The 17,555-nt window shown below is 44.2% G+C and overlaps 2 protein-coding genes across 2 annotated transcripts; one reads left to right on the plus strand and one right to left on the minus strand.

The window, feature by feature from the left end:
- The first annotated feature begins 385 nt into the window (after positions 1 to 385).
- Positions 386 to 5,075, plus strand: LOC124707675 (TOM1-like protein 6). The gene is made up of 9 exons (XM_047239339.1): positions 386 to 546; positions 1,666 to 1,744; positions 1,832 to 1,930; positions 2,631 to 2,744; positions 2,964 to 3,112; positions 3,223 to 3,304; positions 3,389 to 3,474; positions 3,685 to 3,906; positions 3,988 to 5,075. The coding sequence occupies exons 1-9, from the start codon at positions 401 to 403 to the stop codon at positions 4,880 to 4,882; spliced, it is 1,872 nt and encodes a 623-aa protein (XP_047095295.1). The 5' UTR covers positions 386 to 400; the 3' UTR covers positions 4,883 to 5,075.
- A 150-nt stretch (positions 5,076 to 5,225) lies between these two features.
- Positions 5,226 to 8,999, minus strand: LOC124707676 (alanine--glyoxylate aminotransferase 2 homolog 3, mitochondrial-like). The gene is made up of 9 exons (XM_047239340.1): positions 8,713 to 8,999; positions 7,162 to 7,392; positions 6,887 to 7,057; positions 6,643 to 6,786; positions 6,370 to 6,549; positions 6,014 to 6,239; positions 5,822 to 5,935; positions 5,613 to 5,699; positions 5,226 to 5,519 (listed from the first exon to the last, which is right to left on the minus strand). The coding sequence occupies exons 1-9, from the start codon at positions 8,947 to 8,949 to the stop codon at positions 5,476 to 5,478; spliced, it is 1,434 nt and encodes a 477-aa protein (XP_047095296.1). The 5' UTR covers positions 8,950 to 8,999; the 3' UTR covers positions 5,226 to 5,475.
- Between the last annotated feature and the right edge of the window lie 8,556 nt (positions 9,000 to 17,555).

Genomic DNA, 17,555 nt, shown 5'->3' on the forward strand with positions numbered 1-17,555 from the left:
TAACCACCGTCAGTCAGCGGATAAACCCCATGATGATGACGACCAAGGACAAAACAAAACAAAACCCGCTTAAAACCCAAACCCGTAATCATCCTTCCCCCAACGCGCAGCTGAACCGCCGCCACGCGGACGCGTGGCCCACCCGTCATGGACGCGGGTCGGAACGGATAACAGACAACGCGCACACGCAAACACGGCTTCTTCCAATTTCGGCTGCTCCACCTGCCTCGCCTTCCCGTCCGTCTCTCCTCCTCGTAAAAGGAGACCAATAAAAATTTCGTCTTGGGAATCTTTCGAGCTCCGTACCGCGACCGATTCTCAAAGCCCCCCAATCCTAGCCGCCGCCGTCGAATTACCGGCTCCGCGAGCAGCCCAGGCAGCGCGTCTACCGTCTGCGGCGATGTACCCGGCGGCGGGGGCGGGGCAGCGGTCGTCGGGGCGGCTGCCGGCGGCGTCGCGGGTCGACAAGGCCACCAGCCACCTGCTGCAGGGGCCCGACTGGGCCGTCAACCTCGAAATCTGCGACACCCTCAACGCCGACCGATGGTGACTCCCCTACCCCTCGCCTCCCCCTCTCCTGCTGCTATCATCCATCCACCGTGCTCGCGGCGCCATGGCTTTTTTTGTTTCTTGGTTGCTTGCCGAATCATGGTGGGGAATTTCGGATTTGTCCGCCGAGTTCTTGTTGTTTTTATTGTTGCTTCTGTCGCGGGCGCTGCTTCTGCTCTGGGTTTTGGTCAGGGAGGGGGCGTTGACCCAACTGGCTGGGGTCGAAATTTCAACCCAATCCAGTTTGGGAATTCTTTTTAACCGAATGATTGAAGCTGCGAATTCTTATTGGTTAGCATAGTATTGAAATTATCCACTAGGGAATTCTTTTTACCAAGTTGAAGTTTGATTGGGATGATTGGTACGAAGTGGTCTCAGACTGTTACCTAGGAGGGTTTTCTCGTGGGTACTACTATGTTACGAGAGCTATAGTACTTACTAGCAGTATAATAAGGGTTGTAAGTACTAAACGGACGGCTGTAGTTACTTTTAGCTCGGGTGGCAGGTTTGACAACTTTAAGCTTAAGGCTGATTCAGAAGCTGCAGCTCGACTCTCAGGTTCCGGAGCTTCGTCCCAGGTGTCCTGATGGTGTATTTAGGGGGTTTGTACAGAGGATCACTCCATTGCTACAAGAAATTGTAGGGCTGTGTGGTCAAGAAATGCAATTGAGGAAACTTGACAAATAGCACCAAGAAACTTCTCGTCTAGTTTTGGTACCTAGGCAGTTGGACAGTGCTCTTTCAGAACTAACCTGTGTGTCGCGGTTGTTCCATGATAAATAAAAGTGTGTTTGAAATTCTGTGCTGTTGATTGTGTGGCTTAACCACGCTGAAGTCTCACAAGTCTGGCACTCATCTGCAACTGTGTGGTGCGTAGGGCTGCATTGTAGTATACCATATGATTGTATAGCTACTGGACTCCATATACGAAACAACTCTGTAATAGCTTATCATTTGCTTACTACTTCGTGCATCGATGAAGGATTAAAAAGAAAACTTTGACTGTTTTCTTTGTCTAAATGTGTAGATGGGGAGACATCCATCCATATTAACTTTTGTATCTGCAGATAAGGTTTAACCTTACCGGGTGCTAATACATTTTAAATTCTGAATCAGGCAAACAAAAGATGTGGTAAAGGCAGTGAAGAAGCGGCTGCAGAATAAGGACCCCAAAGTTCAGTTTTTCACTTTGACGGTGCGTGCTATAAAAATATGTCTTCTTGTTGCTAGTTTTCTTTTCACTTCATGGGTCTAATTTTATTTTTTCACATAATCTGTGCAGCTGTTGGAGACAATGATGAAGAACTGCGGTGAATATGTTCATTTTGAAGTTGTTGAGCTGCATATTTTACAAGAAATGGTTAAAATTGTCCAGAAGAAGGTATACCCTCTTTTACCCCTTCCAACTATCCTTGCCATTATCCTGTTGCTTAAGTTTTTCAACACAAGTAGAAACATGTTTAAAATTAACTAGCACTATGTCTAGCTTACCTCCTTGCACTAACAAAAGCAAGGGAAAGATTGCCTAGAAATACACTTCCCCAGAACCCACAATGTGTGGGAGCTTTCAGCACTGGGTTTTCCCTTATGTCTAGCTTACAGGTCGACATTTGGAACATCATTTTCTGTCTGCTTGTTTAATTGGATAACCAATTTTTTTTTGTATCACGGATAATTTTTTCATGTCATTTAGAACTTTATGAATGGTTGTTGTGTATTATCCAGTCAGACATATACCTGATATAATCTCAAATAGATATACTGCTATGATAACAACCCTGTATGACATTATCTGTAGTTGGTCTGGTTTTGGTCGCCCCTGTTTTTTTGTGATTCAAATTTGGTGTTTGAGCTGAAGCATCATTCTTCTTCAGGTCAACTTGCTATCTGTTATCGCTTATCACTGTAGCAGCCAATGTTCGCAATTCATCCATAATGGATCATATATTGGCATTCTGTTGTTATATTTCTAATTCTCATTTCTGTCTCATTCACTCATTGTCTCTATTTCTGTTTACTAATTGAGAACAATCAAATACAATGCTTATTTGTTGGGATTTTTTTCCTGAATATCCAACCAGCATGATATGCAAGTGAAGGATAAGGTGTTGATACTTCTGGACTCATGGCAAGAAGCATTTGGTGGACCTGGGGGGAAATATCCTCAATATTACTGGTCATATATTGAACTAAAGGTATGCTGAAATTTTACTCCGATGTAAAAGCTCTCATATTGCAACAGAAATACGGAATCAATCCAGTACTCGTTCATGATGTTAAGCAGAGAACATGCCCTGAAAGAAATGTTTGAAGTATAATAAGTAGTTTAATGACAGATGATTGCTTTGCTTTTACGAACTTGGGGATAAACTACTGGAATTTGATCATATTAGCTAACACAATATCTGCTACAGAGGTCAGGAGTGATGTTCCCACGCCGTCCTGTAGATGCCCCTCCAATATTTACTCCTCCTGCAACACATCATTCTCAGCCCTATGGGTCACCTACATATCCTACTGGAAGTCTAAATGACAGAATGGCATCTGATGTTGAAACCCTGAGGTTGCATTTCTTCTCTAGTATTCAGCACATAACTTTTTTTTTTTGTTCCAGCTGTCTCTTCTGTTATTGCATTTAATGATTATGACTCTTTTTTTTTGTCTTTGCTTCAGTTCAGGGGATCTGGATAATATTAGAGATGCAACAGAATTACTGAGTGATATGGTGAATGCTTTGAATCCTGCTGATCGCATGGTAAATTGAACATTCAAAAGAAAATTGCGTGGCTAGTTTTAGTAAAGTTAATGAAATAACCTATTTAACTTTTTGTGACGCCAGGGTGTTAAAGATGAAATTGTGACAGAGCTTGTCAGCCAAGGTCGTTCGAATCAACAAAAGCTCATGGGATTTGTCAGTTCAACAGGGTAAGCTGATCTCTTTCAGATTGTACAACTCTATCTTAGTGTACTGGGGTGTTTTCGTCGATTAAATTTGAAGCTTAGTGTGAGCACTAGCATGCACATGCATGAGCATGGTAGACATTTTTGTGTTCCATGCTATCTAAATGAAAGTGCAGTGCAGGCCACACTGTTACGGGATGTAATGTTTGACTTTTTGTCGTTCCTATTATTTAGGAATGAGGAGCTTCTGAAACAAGGCCTAGAAATAAATGATCGCTTACAAAGTGTACTTGCAAAACACGATGCAATTGCGTCTGGTGCTCCTTTGCCGGCTGAAACACCAAGGAGAGACGAAATACCCAGAGGGGAGCCAACACCACAGCCATCTGCACCTCCAATTGCAAAGCCCCCTGTTGAAGAGGATGAAGATGACGAGTTTGCTCAGCTAGCGAAAAGGTAATTGAAAGTAAACTTTGATGTGCAATCTGCATGTTCCTGATCCTAACTAATTATTTATGGTACCCTTTGTATCTGCAGAAAAAACAAATCTGTGATAAGTAGCGACGAGGCATCATCAAGTGTTGGTGATCATGCCCTTATACCTGTTGATGATGCAACTTCTGAAACCTCGTCTTCTGTTGCGAGCAATGCACTGGTTCCTGTTGACTCAGCTCCTGTGAGTGGTACTCGAACAAAAGAGCAGGATATGATTGACCTTCTAAGCCTCACCTTGTACAGTCCTCCTGAAGCATCTACAGATTCTTCAACTCAGAGCCAAAATGATAGTCAACAGACTACCATGTCAAATGAGTCACAACTACCGCCGAACTATCAGCCTGCTGCACCGAATGGACAACATTACCCTTCCAACTACCAGCCATATCCAATAAATCAGGGGTACACTCCATACAATACTCCATACAACAATTATGTTGCACCCTGGGCCCAGAGCGCACAGGCTGGTCCAACTCAGCCTCCACAATATCCATCTACCTATCCGGCACCACCATGGGCCATGCCTACAAACTCTGCAAATCCTTTTCAGCCTGCCACATACCAAATGCCGAATGCTCCTGTTGCTTCTGTTGCCCCAACAGTTACCTATCCAGCTCCTTCATCACCGTATGCTTCTCCACCAATGCAACATGTGACATCTCCACCCGCCAACCCCAGTTCTATGCAACAGCACAGCTCTTCTGTCTCTCATGCAAACAATGCCCTCGCCATTGTCCCAGATGCTCGAATGAATGGAAACCAAAGACCAAAAGAAGCACCAGCTGCCGCAGCTAAACCCTACTACATGCCAGACAATCTGTTTGGTGATTTGATTGATGTGAAAAGTTTCGGTACTGCTGGAGGCAAGATGAGCAGATCAACGAACATGACTAATCCAAAGGGCGGTGGTCAACCTATGATCGGTGGAAAGAAATAGATCTTTCAAGCTAAGTTAGTAACTACTGTCGTTTGGTTTGTACATTTGCTGTATATCTGTTCTGGTCATATTGGCTACATTGTTTAATTTCATTGACGGCATATGTTTTTAAAAGAGATGGTTGAGTATAACTGCTGTAAATGATTCGCTTCAACCATTGTGTGCCCCAGATTATCCTTGCTTGTTTGATTCATCGTTTGGGTGTGGTGACTTGTTTGCTATCCAGTTGATTCACAACATTTTTCTGTGTAATACTGGTAATTTTTTTAAGGAGGCAAAAGCTTTGAGATTACTCTCAACGCAGCGAGACCACGTCACAAAGGAAACCCCACTGGGATTCTGAGAAGTGAAATCTGAGATATCATAGAAGCAGCCACATGTGACACATCTGAATACGAACAACTAATTGGTCACATACAGTAACTAACTACTCATAACGAACAAGCTGAATAATGTTCAGGAAATGCAGACGCAGGACGGCTGAGACAAATCATGAGACAACGAGGTGCTGTCTCACAGATCGTCACTTATTTATGGATATGGATCCCATGCTAACGCATGGATGCGCAGTGCAAGATCTTGGCTCTGCCTCTTCACAGCTTCGACAGCGCAATGTCCATGACCTCGATTAAGAAGTCTGCAGCGTGAAGTTGCATAAAATCGTGTTAAAATCATGGATTAGAAGTCGAGATATACACTATGCAGGCCATGCATTAGCAGTAGGTCTTACCGGAGTCCTCTTTGGTGAAGCACAACGGAGGTGTTACCCTGAACACGTTGCCGAAGAAACCACCTTTCCCCACCAGCACACCCATATCTGCCAGAAGAAGGAAAAACACTCAATCAGATCCAAAGGTTGCTACTTCTGTTTCTACTTTTAGAATTCCAAAGCATGGAGACACAGCAGATATCGACGAAACATGCCGTCCATGTATTCACCTTTCATGTGGTTCATAACCTGCGCAATCTCAGCTTTCGCAGGAGTTTTCTTTTGGTGATCAGTTACTAGCTCGACTCCGAGAAGAAGGCCTCTCCCCCTAACATCACCAATAACTGCAAAAGTTGAGGTGTAAGTAACAGGTATTATCAAGGTATGAGTTTATGACGTGATTTTATCTAGCTAGTACTCACTGTCATGTTTCTCTTTCAGAATGTTAAGTTGTTCCTTCAGGTAGGAGCCAACAACAAATGCATTCTCCTGAAGCTTCTCCTTCTCCAGTACTTTGAGAACAGCGTGGCCGGCAGCGGTGCTGACAGGGTTACCACCGAAGGTGTTGAAGTAACTTCTGCGGGTTAACACCTGAGCAATCTCAGGCGTCGTAACGACTGCTCCTATCGGCATGCCATTTCCAATACCCTGAACAGGAATGACAGGAACGTGTCAGCCTATAGTTTTTGACTCATCGCACAGCGGTAAGCTGACCCTAATGAGGGATCATGGAATGCATGAAATCTTTAAGCATGAGAGCTGTGGAGAAATTCTTCACCTTTGCCATTGTAACTATATCTGGGATGACACCTTGCCCTTCAAATCCCCAGAAGTGGGTTCCAGTCCTTGCAACTCCCGCCTGAACTTCATCAGCAATGCAGAGGCCACCAGCTTCCCTAACCATTTTGTAAGCTGCAGGCAAGTATCCTGGTGCCAATTCAACAATTCCACCAACTCCCTGTAGAGAGGAACATTCCAATTGTTCTTCTCCTTTTCAAAGAAAACTCACTTTTGAATGTGATAGTATGACAATGTATTGATATCGGCATACCTGTATGGCTTCTGAAATGAAACCAGCGACTCGTCCTGTAGTCCCATAATCAATGGTCTCCTGAATATCTTTGGCATATTTCTCTCCATCGGACCCAAATGCACCTCTATATGGGTCTGGATTAAGAGCATGGTGCACTCCCGTCTGGATACATTGTAGATTAGCAGATGTCATTGTCTTATACCATGAAATAAAAAGCGAAATTCTTTTTTCTTATTGTAAACTACCAATCTTGTGTGTTTACCTGGACAATGTTAAATTTCCAGTTGCATTGAGCGGTAGCACCCATTGTTGCAGCTGCATTCCCATGGTATCCATTCCTAAGCGAAATTATGTCATGGGAACCAGTGTAAAGCCGGGCAATCATCAGTGCGAGCTCATTCGCCTCTGTACCAGAATTTGTGAAGAAAACAACCTGAAGGCAACAAAAGCAACTTCACATAAGACTCAGTAAACCAAAATTACTTTAAGGTACAGAAATGAGAAATGCTTTAGATCATTCCACTAGGCTGAAAGTACCTTCAGATCACCGGGCATTTTGGACGCCAAAGCCTCGGCAAAGTCTGCAATCGCATGATTCAGATAGAGAACCGTGGAGTGTTGTATCTTCTTTGCCTGGTTGACTATTGCTTCAATCACGTCAGGATGGCAGTGCCCACAACAAACGGTTGCAATGCCACCAAAAGCATCCAGGTAGCGGCGACCGTCCTCATCGAACAGGTACTGCAGCTTTCCATCGACTATGTTCAACTGCAATAATAGTTTTGTGCTAAATGATCATTTTTCAGTGCTGATATTCTGAAGAGTAATTTGTCTGCCATTATACTAGCTTTCCTCATTTAATCATCAAACTTATCTGAATCATGGCCATATTATTACATCGAACCTAACACAAAGTACTGATACACAATCTCAGAGTAACAACAGCTAATAGTTCACTCCATTTCATATTCCCTTGTTTTCATCAACTTAAGAAGTAGCTTTAGTTTCAATAACTGAAGGAGATCCCAAAGGGTTAGCTGACTGAAGTGTTTCGTCTTCCAAATTTTCCTGTGTCTTATAAAAAAATATTTATCTTCACTTAAAAATATACTTTACACGTTACGTATGTGTCGCTCTGAGCATAGCACATGAATTCCAATGTCAGTGGGTGAGCATGGCAGGTAAACAACTTGGCGCTATCTGCAAAAATCCTATCTTGGGCGTATTTTATGTACTTTGCGCAAGGCATGTGCAGTGCCAAAACAGTAAGTTGTCAGTGATCACATTCCTTAAAAATTATTAGTGGCCCAGCCAGGGACTCAATATCTCAAAGATAGCACAGAGGTTATACGGTCCTAGACTCCTAGTGATAAGATGCAGCCACAATTTTTCATGCTTGATTCTTATGTCCCAATAAAGCGTTGTTACACTAAGAGGTACTAGATCCAGTGGAGTGGTATGTGCAGAACTCTGCTGCACCTACACTAACATCTTTGGAAACTCTCGATATGATAAGACAATAGTTCTGCAAATTTTTTTTTGAGAATCTAAGCTCTATGGCGCCTAGATATCATCAGCAACCAACACAGCTCGGGTAAATGCAGAGTATTTCTAACTGAACCAATACAAAAACGGAAGAAAAATGATTGTTCCTGAATTGATCACTGCTTTTCAAAAGGACTGCCCAAAAGACTAGCTTTTCTTACAATAAAACTACAATTAGTAAATTGTCCGAAAAAGGAGAGCAAAAAAATTTCAGAGCAAGAAGGTTGGATACGTTTGCCGGATCATGTGAACGCCGCTCATTTTTAGTAAAAACCGTGACCGTCATTACAAAAAGTTCTGCAGTTAATTTTAGACTTCGTTTTAACTGATATACTGTGACACGTGTAGGAGTACTGTTCACGTCTGTGTGCTTCTGGACTGGGGGGAGATCACCAAATCAGGTGTCCGTCATGTAATATCTTCGTGTAAAACAGAAATAGAAATGGAGATGGAAATAGCAGTATGTGTTTCTATTTCTTTCATCATCAATCTGGTTCGTTCCAAAAAGATCGGAGGTGGCAAGGAGTGAGAGGGGACACGTACAGGGCGGTCGTAGAAGTGGAAGAGGGAGGGGCTGAGGAACTCGGCCCGCTTCCGCGCGATCTCCTCCAGCCGCGGCCCGTCGTACGGCGGCGGCGTGTAGTCGAACGGCGGCATCTTGGGGGCGGCGACGCCATTCTCCGGCGCGGCGGCGACGGCGGCGGCGGAGAGGCTGGAATGCGCACGGCCGGGGGCGAGCGCGGCCTGGAGGAGCCTCCGGGAGGAGGCGAGGCGCTGCATGTTTCTCTCTCTGCGCTGCGCGTGGAGTCTCAAGAAGCAGTGAGTGCCCGTGAACTGGTTGAATGGTGGTGGCGATGGCCGTCGGTCCGGCTATAAATAGACGCGCTGGAGATCGGTGGGAGGAGGAAGACGGTGTGTGTGTTAAATGACGAGATCGCCCTTTCCTAAATGAATTCATAGGAATTACCGCCCGTGTATCACTGAATAGTGATTAGGAACAAAATAATACCACCTTCCTTTCTTAAAATTCAAACTTAGTAAAGGTTGACTAATTATATGGGAAAAAATCAGCTTTTATGATACCAAATCCATATTATCAGATTAATGATAAAATATATCCTTCTATTGTATGCATTTTGTATCTTAGATGCTGTTAAATTTTATAATACTAGTAAATTGCACCGTAAAACCATATGGCGACGCTCTTGTGGAACGGTGCCGGGAAGTGCTGGGAAGTGCAGCGTCAGAGATTGGCTAGAGTGTGGTTGTTGTCGCCTGGAAGTGGTCCGACGGTGATCGTGTGGGAGTATCTCTGGCGGCGATTAGCGAGCGGGATGTTGTCATGTTGGAGAGATTCGGCGCCAATCGGGGTTGCTATCGGCGGCGAGCGGGATGGTGTTGGACGGTTGGCCGATTGGAAAATAAAGTTGTGTGCGGTTGGTTGTTAGTGGGTGGGGTGTTACCGATTGGTAAACACAATCTTGTGTGGGTGGTGTGTTCCGCTCCATCAAACATAGGGACGATGTGGTGCGTTGGATTTTATGATCGTGTGTTGTAGATCCTTGGATCAGCCCCTTGAGCTTTTATTAGTAGAGATATTATACACAACATTTTTAAATTGGTATACGCAACATATTTTAGGACGAATGGAGTATGGCTACGCCACCAAGTAATAGAAGTATGTTTCATACATGAGACTATTTTTTTTATCTCGAGAGTTGATAAATGGAGTACAATCTATATGTATGGAGGCTTGCTGCCGGCTTCAGTCCTCTGCTGAAGAAATCCTGAAACGAGAGCATGGAGGCTCTCCGGCGCAGCAGATGTTCCCCGTCGACGCTAAGCCGCAGCTCCCTGCACAGCAGCATCACCCCATCCCCCCTCGCCCCCACAGCCGACCAGAGAAAGGAGATGCACCACCCAGAGAAACTTGAGCTTGGCACAAGATAAAGGCCTTTTATTTGAGGAGTGGCCCGCCGCCGAAAACTTCACCGCAACCAACTCCGCCCGCCGGAGCATCTCGTCGGAGAAGTGGGCAGCAAGCCATCTACAGATCTCGGCCAAGAGATCCAGCAGCCAACTCCCGGCATAGCGTCACACACCGGCATAAAGCCAAAACCACCTAGATCTACTACTAATATACACTAACCTAACTCCAGCGCCTCCCCTAGGCCATCTCCGGCCGGCTACGCCGGCGAAGAGGCCGTCGGATCGGCCCGGTCTCTGGTGGAAGCTACTCAGGTACTGTAGCTAGAAGAGAGAGGGGAGGGGGAAGTGAGCGGCGTCTCGAGAGTTGATAAATGGAGTACAATCTATATGTAGTTCTTTATTTTTAGAGTGAATTCCACTTTTTACCCTATAGTTGTCCATTTGTGATACATATTACCCCATTTAGTGGAACTTCTACCAAAATATCCTATTTAGTAGACTTTAAACACGGTTTAGCCCCAATTTAGCATCTTGCTTGTTGATGTCAGATAGGATAGGCATGATACATCGATGTGGAGCGACAATATATGTAAATATCAGAGAGCCTAATTGTTGATCATGTCCAAACTTTTTAAATCCATATGTTTCATTCATCACTATTGCTTTGATATTTTTGTACCCCAAGTATCACCTAACACATTGCCCAATGTACACACACAAAAGAACAAGAGTCCAAATCTTTTAAAATGGACCGTCTACATAATTTTTTACTCGAAAGGGTAATTAGTGTCACAAATGCAAAACTAGAGGATAAAAAGTGGAATTCACTCTTATTTTTAAACACTCAAAGTTCGTATTTTGAAGTGTAAAAAAAAAATGAAAACCAAAATTCTAAATATAACCAATAATCCCATTAAGAAGTACTTTATGTTTCTAGACTACACAAAAATAAAATAAAAAACTTGAAAATTATATAGCGTTGGAATTTGTATTATTCACTAAATCAACTATCATATTTTTTTCCAAATTATATAGCATTGAAAAATTCCGACAAATTATAAGGAGTGGCATCATCTCATCAGTGGTTTTCCCTTTTAATTTTTTCCCTTTAGGATTGGGACATACACGTCACCTCGTGTTACATGAATCAGTGCTAGCTGGGCTCGGGGATACCCATGTACATTTCACCTACCATCACTTCCGGCCAGAGCTCCAAGCACTAATTAACCAAAACAGACAAAATGGGCGCGTCAATGACCATTTAAGAAGTGTGGACTGTGGAGATGAACGGACGGTGCTCCTTAAACCAGTACAACAAGAAAGTGGTCGCGAGCTTGCTGCCGTGTCACAAGACAAGCTGCTCACGCCAAGTCGGCCTGGTCGATCCATGCATGATTGAAAGAAGAATTCGTTCCATTTTTACATTTGTCATATGCACTGTGAATGGCGTTGTCGTGTTAGGACATCTATAAAGGTAGAGAAGTCACGTCTTTATCTTAGCAGTCTTATTTAGATTAGATAATGATAAATATAAGAGGTACACTGTATTATATCTTATTGTTATTTCTAGCAATTAGTGGGTAATTAATTAATATTTAGTAGAAAATTATGCTGCTAAGCGATATACAATAGAACGTATAAATTAGCCTCCTCTTATTTTGCAATAGATAATTTTTTAGCTAAGAAAAGACAACCTTTTATTTCTTCATCTTTTCTCTCTAGCTGAGCAAAAAACAGACGTGACAACCATAAGACTCCATTATACATGTACTCAATTAAATAATGGTAGAAGAAAAAGACGATAATATCGTGGGGAGCGTCCGGCCGTTTGTGCATCGCGCGATTCCCTATGAAAGTTGCCATGAAAATTTAAAGCTGGCCGTGAAAACTTTTCCACGTGGCACGAAAAAGAAAACAAAAATTGCCATTCACCGCATACTTGAAGATCGGATGACTCGCTCGACCGGATTAAAGTTTTACCATTCGCTATCTATAGCTTAGGAAGAGAAATCCGGTGTGGTATTTTCAATTCAGAGGCATCATCATGAGAGAGATGGCAATCATAGAATCGTCATGGATAAACTGGATCGTCATATTTCCAGAAACATCGATGCATCATATTGGTTGCTTATCATATTCATATCGTATCATGGAAATGGAGCTATCGATCCATGGAGGTCCCCGGCCGTCGCGTTCGACACCTTGCGTGTGGCCGACTAGGACGTACGGACCAACGGGGTATGTGCTGCCACGTGGATCTGTCCATTGCTTTTTAGCGTTAGCTAGTTGAGCCATACGCTTCAGTATATAGTCATCTGACATTATGCGTGCGTGTAGGTGCTTAACAACGGGCAATTTGAACATCGAACAAGCCTACTTCCTCCATGCCGATTTATAACTTCTGCATAAATCCTTAGATAGTAAATTTAAACAAATTAATATAAATTTAATAATATAAAATTATATTACTAGAAAATATAATACCCGAAGTTTTGAATAATTTATTTTCTATAATATATGCAACGTATTAAGCTGATCAAACATAGATACTACCTCCATCCCAAGGCTTAAGGCCTACATGTAAGACTAGTAAACCAGTACATATAAAGGTAGTACTAACTACTAAGTACTTCTGATCCGCGTTTACACATAGATTTTTTTGCCATGAATGTCTAGACTAGATGTCGACACTCTGACACTCGATCGTCAACAAACTCAACTTCTCTTCGATCGGGGCTCGACGTAATTCTTCTCTAAATAAGTTCTTCATCGTTTTTTTTTCTTCAGTTTTATATATGTTGCGATAAGGGTGTTTCCTGCTTTCGCACTCGATCGGTTGCCCCATCTCTAGTTCAGTTATCAGATCGAGTTCGGCAGCCTAGCCGATCGATCGATCGATCAGCTTGGACAAGTGGTGCCGCGTCACTCTCCTCATCCGATCGATCGACGTGATATGTGTCTTGCTTGTGCTGGTAGGCGTAGCTAACCTTCCTACCCAGCCAGCGCGACAATCTACCAACATTGATCCATGGGCGTCAAACGTGTGATTATTGTTGAAATAAATGGATCCCATACCTTTGGTCCGTATAAAATTTCAGAAACTTCCATAAATCTCAAAGGCCAAGTATGGGGAGGCCGAGGGTCTGACCCAGCTCGTCGTCGAACGGTTGGCGAAATCTCCGATTTTTAGATGATTTGCGTATGTGTGAGGTCGGAGCACACGGTCTAGACATAGCCACCCCCTTCATCAAGTTTGTAGGTGTTGCAACAACTTTCGTTAGTGAGGTGGCTTTGAATTGCTGATTGTATTATAGTTGTAATAGTTGTAAGACTTGATATGAATAAATAAGGTTGTGCATCATTTTGATGTAGAGGTCAGGGGTTCAACTTTCATTTTTTTAAAGAAAGAGTATGGTAACCCCATGTGAAATGCAGATAGAGTTGGTGCCTTGGTGGCAGTGGTAAGAGGTGTGGGCTAGGTAAAGTCTAATTGGAAAGTTAGGAGAAGATTAGAGCATCTTCTCTCCAATAAATTATGTATAATAGGGCACTCAAAACAGGTGCCCTATAATTTTTTACTTCACCAATATATCACCAACTCAGTTTTAGGTCTACAAGATGATGTATAATAGGGAAACCTTGCTACTCTCGATGATGTAGAATAAGGCGTGCTGCCACAAGCAGCCCATCATTGTACATATCATTTGCATAGATATACACAAACAATTGATATGAAAATACATCTTGAATAAATAAAAGAAAATAACACACAAATTGACGAGCCGGTTCCTCGGCAATGCCCACCATGAGGGGCTTGGGTTTTAGAGAAAGGCGACGACAGAAGTTCCGGGAGCGAGGCGGTACACGACGTACCCAGGTTCACGTCCCCACGGTGGAGGATCGCTACGTCCTGCTAGCAATCCACTATATGAATATATATGTACAGGGGGCCGTCATAGGCGGAGTTGTTGGATCTAGTCTAGTTCTAGTCCGCGGGTTGCGGTGTCTAGGCGTGTTGCCTCTATGATGTTTTTGATTGTGTCTAAGGGGTGCCCCTGCCTGGCTTTATATATCAGCCAAGTTAGGGTTTACAAGAGTCCTAGTAGGATTCATATTGGAGTCTTCTTTCCTTGTAGTCCAAGTTGAGGCGCATGCAGGTCCAGCTTGTCGAGTCCTTGTGCTGGTCCAGCTTCGTAGTTCGCACCGGGTATGGCAATGTCGAGTACCCGAAAGGTTATGCCCATGTCAGTAGCCCCCGAGTGTCTGGCCGAAGTGAAGCTTCGGACAGGGACTAAAGTTGTCTTCGCCGAATGTCTTGATCATCTGTTGAATCTTGTAGAGTCGAAGTTGCTTTTGGTCGGGTGCGCGAAGCGCTTCCGATGGGAGTAGCCCCCGAGTCTATGGGCGGGTGCTTGCAGCCACGCATAGACTCAAGTTGTACTACTCGAAGATCTTGATTGTTGATGTCGAAGTCTTCAACTTTATTCTTCTTTGTCGGCGAGGTTGCCATTTTTTTATCGGGTGCGCGACTAGCGCTCCCGATGGGAGTAGCCCCCGAGCCTGTAGATAAATATGAAATAGTTATGTATAGGGTGTAAAAATTGCTAAGTCAAATACCGTACATGTCCTCGCGTTCCGAGAACATGATACCGATAACTCTGATGATTTCACTGATAGAGGAGTTGACGATTTGGATGATATCCCAGAGGAGCCGATGATTTGGACGATGGCCAGAGGAGCCGATGATTTGGATGATGGCCCAGAGGAGCCGATGATTCGGATGATGGCCCAGAGGAGCCGATGATTCGGATGATGGCCCAGAGGAGCCAATGATTTGGATGATGGCCCAGAGGAGCCGATGATTTGGATGATGACCCAGAGGACCCGATGATTTTATCGGGTGCGTGTCCAGCGCTCCCGATGGAAGTAGCCCCCGAGTCTGGGCACTGATGCTTGCAACCGTGAGTAGACTCAAGTCGAGCAACTCGATGTTTATAGTTTTCTTTCAGGTGCCGTTGACACATTGTTGTATATTTCAAGGGGCAATCCTTAATGCACCTTGAGCATCGTTGATGCCATTATTTGTAAGTTTTTCGATAGGTACATATATATGCACTTTTACCGTGTCAATGCCGTTCGCAAATTTTGAAGGAGCAAATCTTAATTGCCCGTTTAAGCGTATATGTATTCGTTGGTCAGCAAATTGTTTGAGTGACCAGCTCGTGTTGCAGGTCTTGCTAAACCCGTTGTATTTGCAACTTTGCTTTCAACCGATGTATGTTCTGACAGCAGCTCCCGAATGTATCGGAAGCACTAGCTCTGCCGATGACTCTGTTGCTCTTTGATACTTCCATAAGTAAAGTATCGAACGTGGGTCGTTTTTGTACGTGTTTCATGATCCTTGCTATCTGCGGCACTCTTTGAGGCATCTATAGCAAAGAAAAAGAGCAAGGTCCCCGTTGCTTCATGATCCTTGCTATTTGCGGCACTCTTTGAGGCATCTATAGCAAAGGAAAAGAGCAAGGTCTTCATTGTTTCATGATCCTTGCTATTTGCGGCACTCTTTGAGGCATCTATAGCAAAGGAAAAGAACAAGGTCCCCGTTGCTTCATGATCCTTGCTATCTGCGGCACTCTTTGAGGCATTTATAGCAAAGCAAAAGAGCACGGTCCCCGTTGATTTTGCATCATAGCACTCGTAATTTCAGAGGCTTTCTCGTAATCCTTGCTATCTGCGGCACTCTTTGAGGCATCTATAGCAAAGGAAAAAGAGCAAGGTCCCCATTAATTTTGCATCATAGCACTCGTAGTTTCAGAGGCTGTTTTAGAGTGCAATCTCTGGGCGTATTTTCCATCGCACCGATGTTCGTTGAAATATACGAACAAGGTTCCTGAGGATGCAGTTCGGGTGTACCGAATTACTGCAATTCTTTAAAACTTGAGTCTTCATGTCTTCTTAGGTTCCAGCGAATCGGCGCTCCCGATGGGAGTAATAGTCTTCAAATCTTCTTGGGTTCTAGCGAACCGGCGCTCCCGATGGGAATAGACATAATAGTTGAAGACCTTCCAGGAGCTCCCGAGTAATTGCAGCGCTCCCGATGGGATCGCATCGGGTCGATATAATATGATATCCATTGAATACTCCAGATGATGAATCCACCAACCCTAAAGTGCATCGGGAGAAGATATATCCAGGGTTGAAGAAGATAAGTCCATCGAGTAATCATAGGTGATGAAGCCTTTGACTGGAGGTAATGATGTAATGGCGCCTCCCCAATCATCGGGTGTGGCGAAAGGAAGAGCAACACTTAGCTCTGCAGGAATTGCACCATCCAAGATAGTCCATGCGGCTGGCGCAGCTGAAATAGTTGCACCATCCAAGATAGTCCACGCGGCACCTAGCTGTAGCTGACGTGGCCGATGAAGAGGACGCGGTCGACATAGCCGATCCGCTGCGGGCGAGCATCCGAATATATCGGGTCCGTAATGTCGGGTCCGCGGCAGGCGAGCCCCCGAGTAAGAAGAGTGCGCGATGGCGGGCGCGGTTCAGCCGTGTAGGGCAATCGACGGGCGAGCTCCCGAATATATCGGGTCCGTGATGCAACGAGCGAGCCCCAAGCATGGCGACTGTGCACGGTGAAGCAGTTGAAGCTTGTTCCGATCTGCAGTCATATTACAGCGCAAAAAACTGTGCACAAATAATAGTACGAGCCAAAAAAATATTTGGCGAAATAATTTTAGTAGTAGTAATTAACTGGAAATATATCACCTGATTTTTTGCGTCGGACGGCGGTGTCTAACGACGATCCAGGTTGTTCGTAGTCGAAATATTTGGCGGCCGTGACTCGTGTTACCCGCGCTACCCTACGATGTTGCTTTGTCTTCTTCGGAAGAATATGAACGTACAAGGTAGCGTTTTAGCCAACAGCTGAATTGATGGCCTCTTTTTTTTTTTCTTTTCCCTGTGCACGATTTTGATCTTCGTCCGTGCTCCTTCCACAGTTGGTCCATGGTCAGCCAAAAGTATCCACACACGTCTTTTCTTTTGTTTTCTTGGAGCTTTTTCGGGACTTGATCCCATCTGACCCCGCTTTTCTCTTCTTCTTCTATCTCTCCTTTATTCTTTAATTCACGTAGAGTCCGAAATTGCTCAGGCTGGATAAAGATCTGGGCAGCCGATGTCTCATGTGTGAGACCTCGCCCTCAAACTTGATCCAACCAGTGAGCTATATGTAGCCTGTAGCTTCCGATCTATCATGCTGCTTTGATACGTGATGAAGTAGATGAATCAGCCGGATCCGATCTACCCGACGTTGCTGATGATGATCCCGCCCAGATGATAAAATCCAGTCGTTGCACTTCCCACAGACGGCGCCAATTGACGAGGCGGTTCCTCGGCAATGCCCACCATGAGAGGCTTGGGTTTTAGAGAAAGGCGACGACGGAAGTTCCGGGAGC

This window comes from Lolium rigidum, chromosome 4, assembly GCF_022539505.1.
Source record: "Lolium rigidum isolate FL_2022 chromosome 4, APGP_CSIRO_Lrig_0.1, whole genome shotgun sequence".
In the NCBI taxonomy this organism is placed as follows: Eukaryota; Viridiplantae; Streptophyta; class Magnoliopsida; order Poales; family Poaceae; genus Lolium; species Lolium rigidum.

Excerpts from the sequence above, each read along its gene's own strand:
- LOC124707675 (XM_047239339.1), top strand. The coding sequence starts at position 401 with ATGTACCCGGCGGCGGGGGCGGGGCAGCGGTCGTCGGGGCGGCTGCCG. Across the intron at positions 3,113-3,222 it reads TCTGATGTTGAAACCCTGAG|TTCAGGGGATCTGGATAATA; the intron begins GTTGCATTTCTT and ends TCTTTGCTTCAG. Across the intron at positions 3,475-3,684 it reads GGATTTGTCAGTTCAACAGG|GAATGAGGAGCTTCTGAAAC; the intron begins GTAAGCTGATCT and ends CCTATTATTTAG.
- LOC124707676 (XM_047239340.1), bottom strand. The coding sequence starts at position 8,949 with ATGCAGCGCCTCGCCTCCTCCCGGAGGCTCCTCCAGGCCGCGCTCGCC. Across the intron at positions 7,058-7,161 it reads AAATGCCCGGTGATCTGAAG|GTTGTTTTCTTCACAAATTC; the intron begins GTACTTTCAGCC and ends TGTTGCCTTCAG. Across the intron at positions 5,520-5,612 it reads CTTCACCAAAGAGGACTCCG|ACTTCTTAATCGAGGTCATG; the intron begins GTAAGACCTACT and ends TTCACGCTGCAG.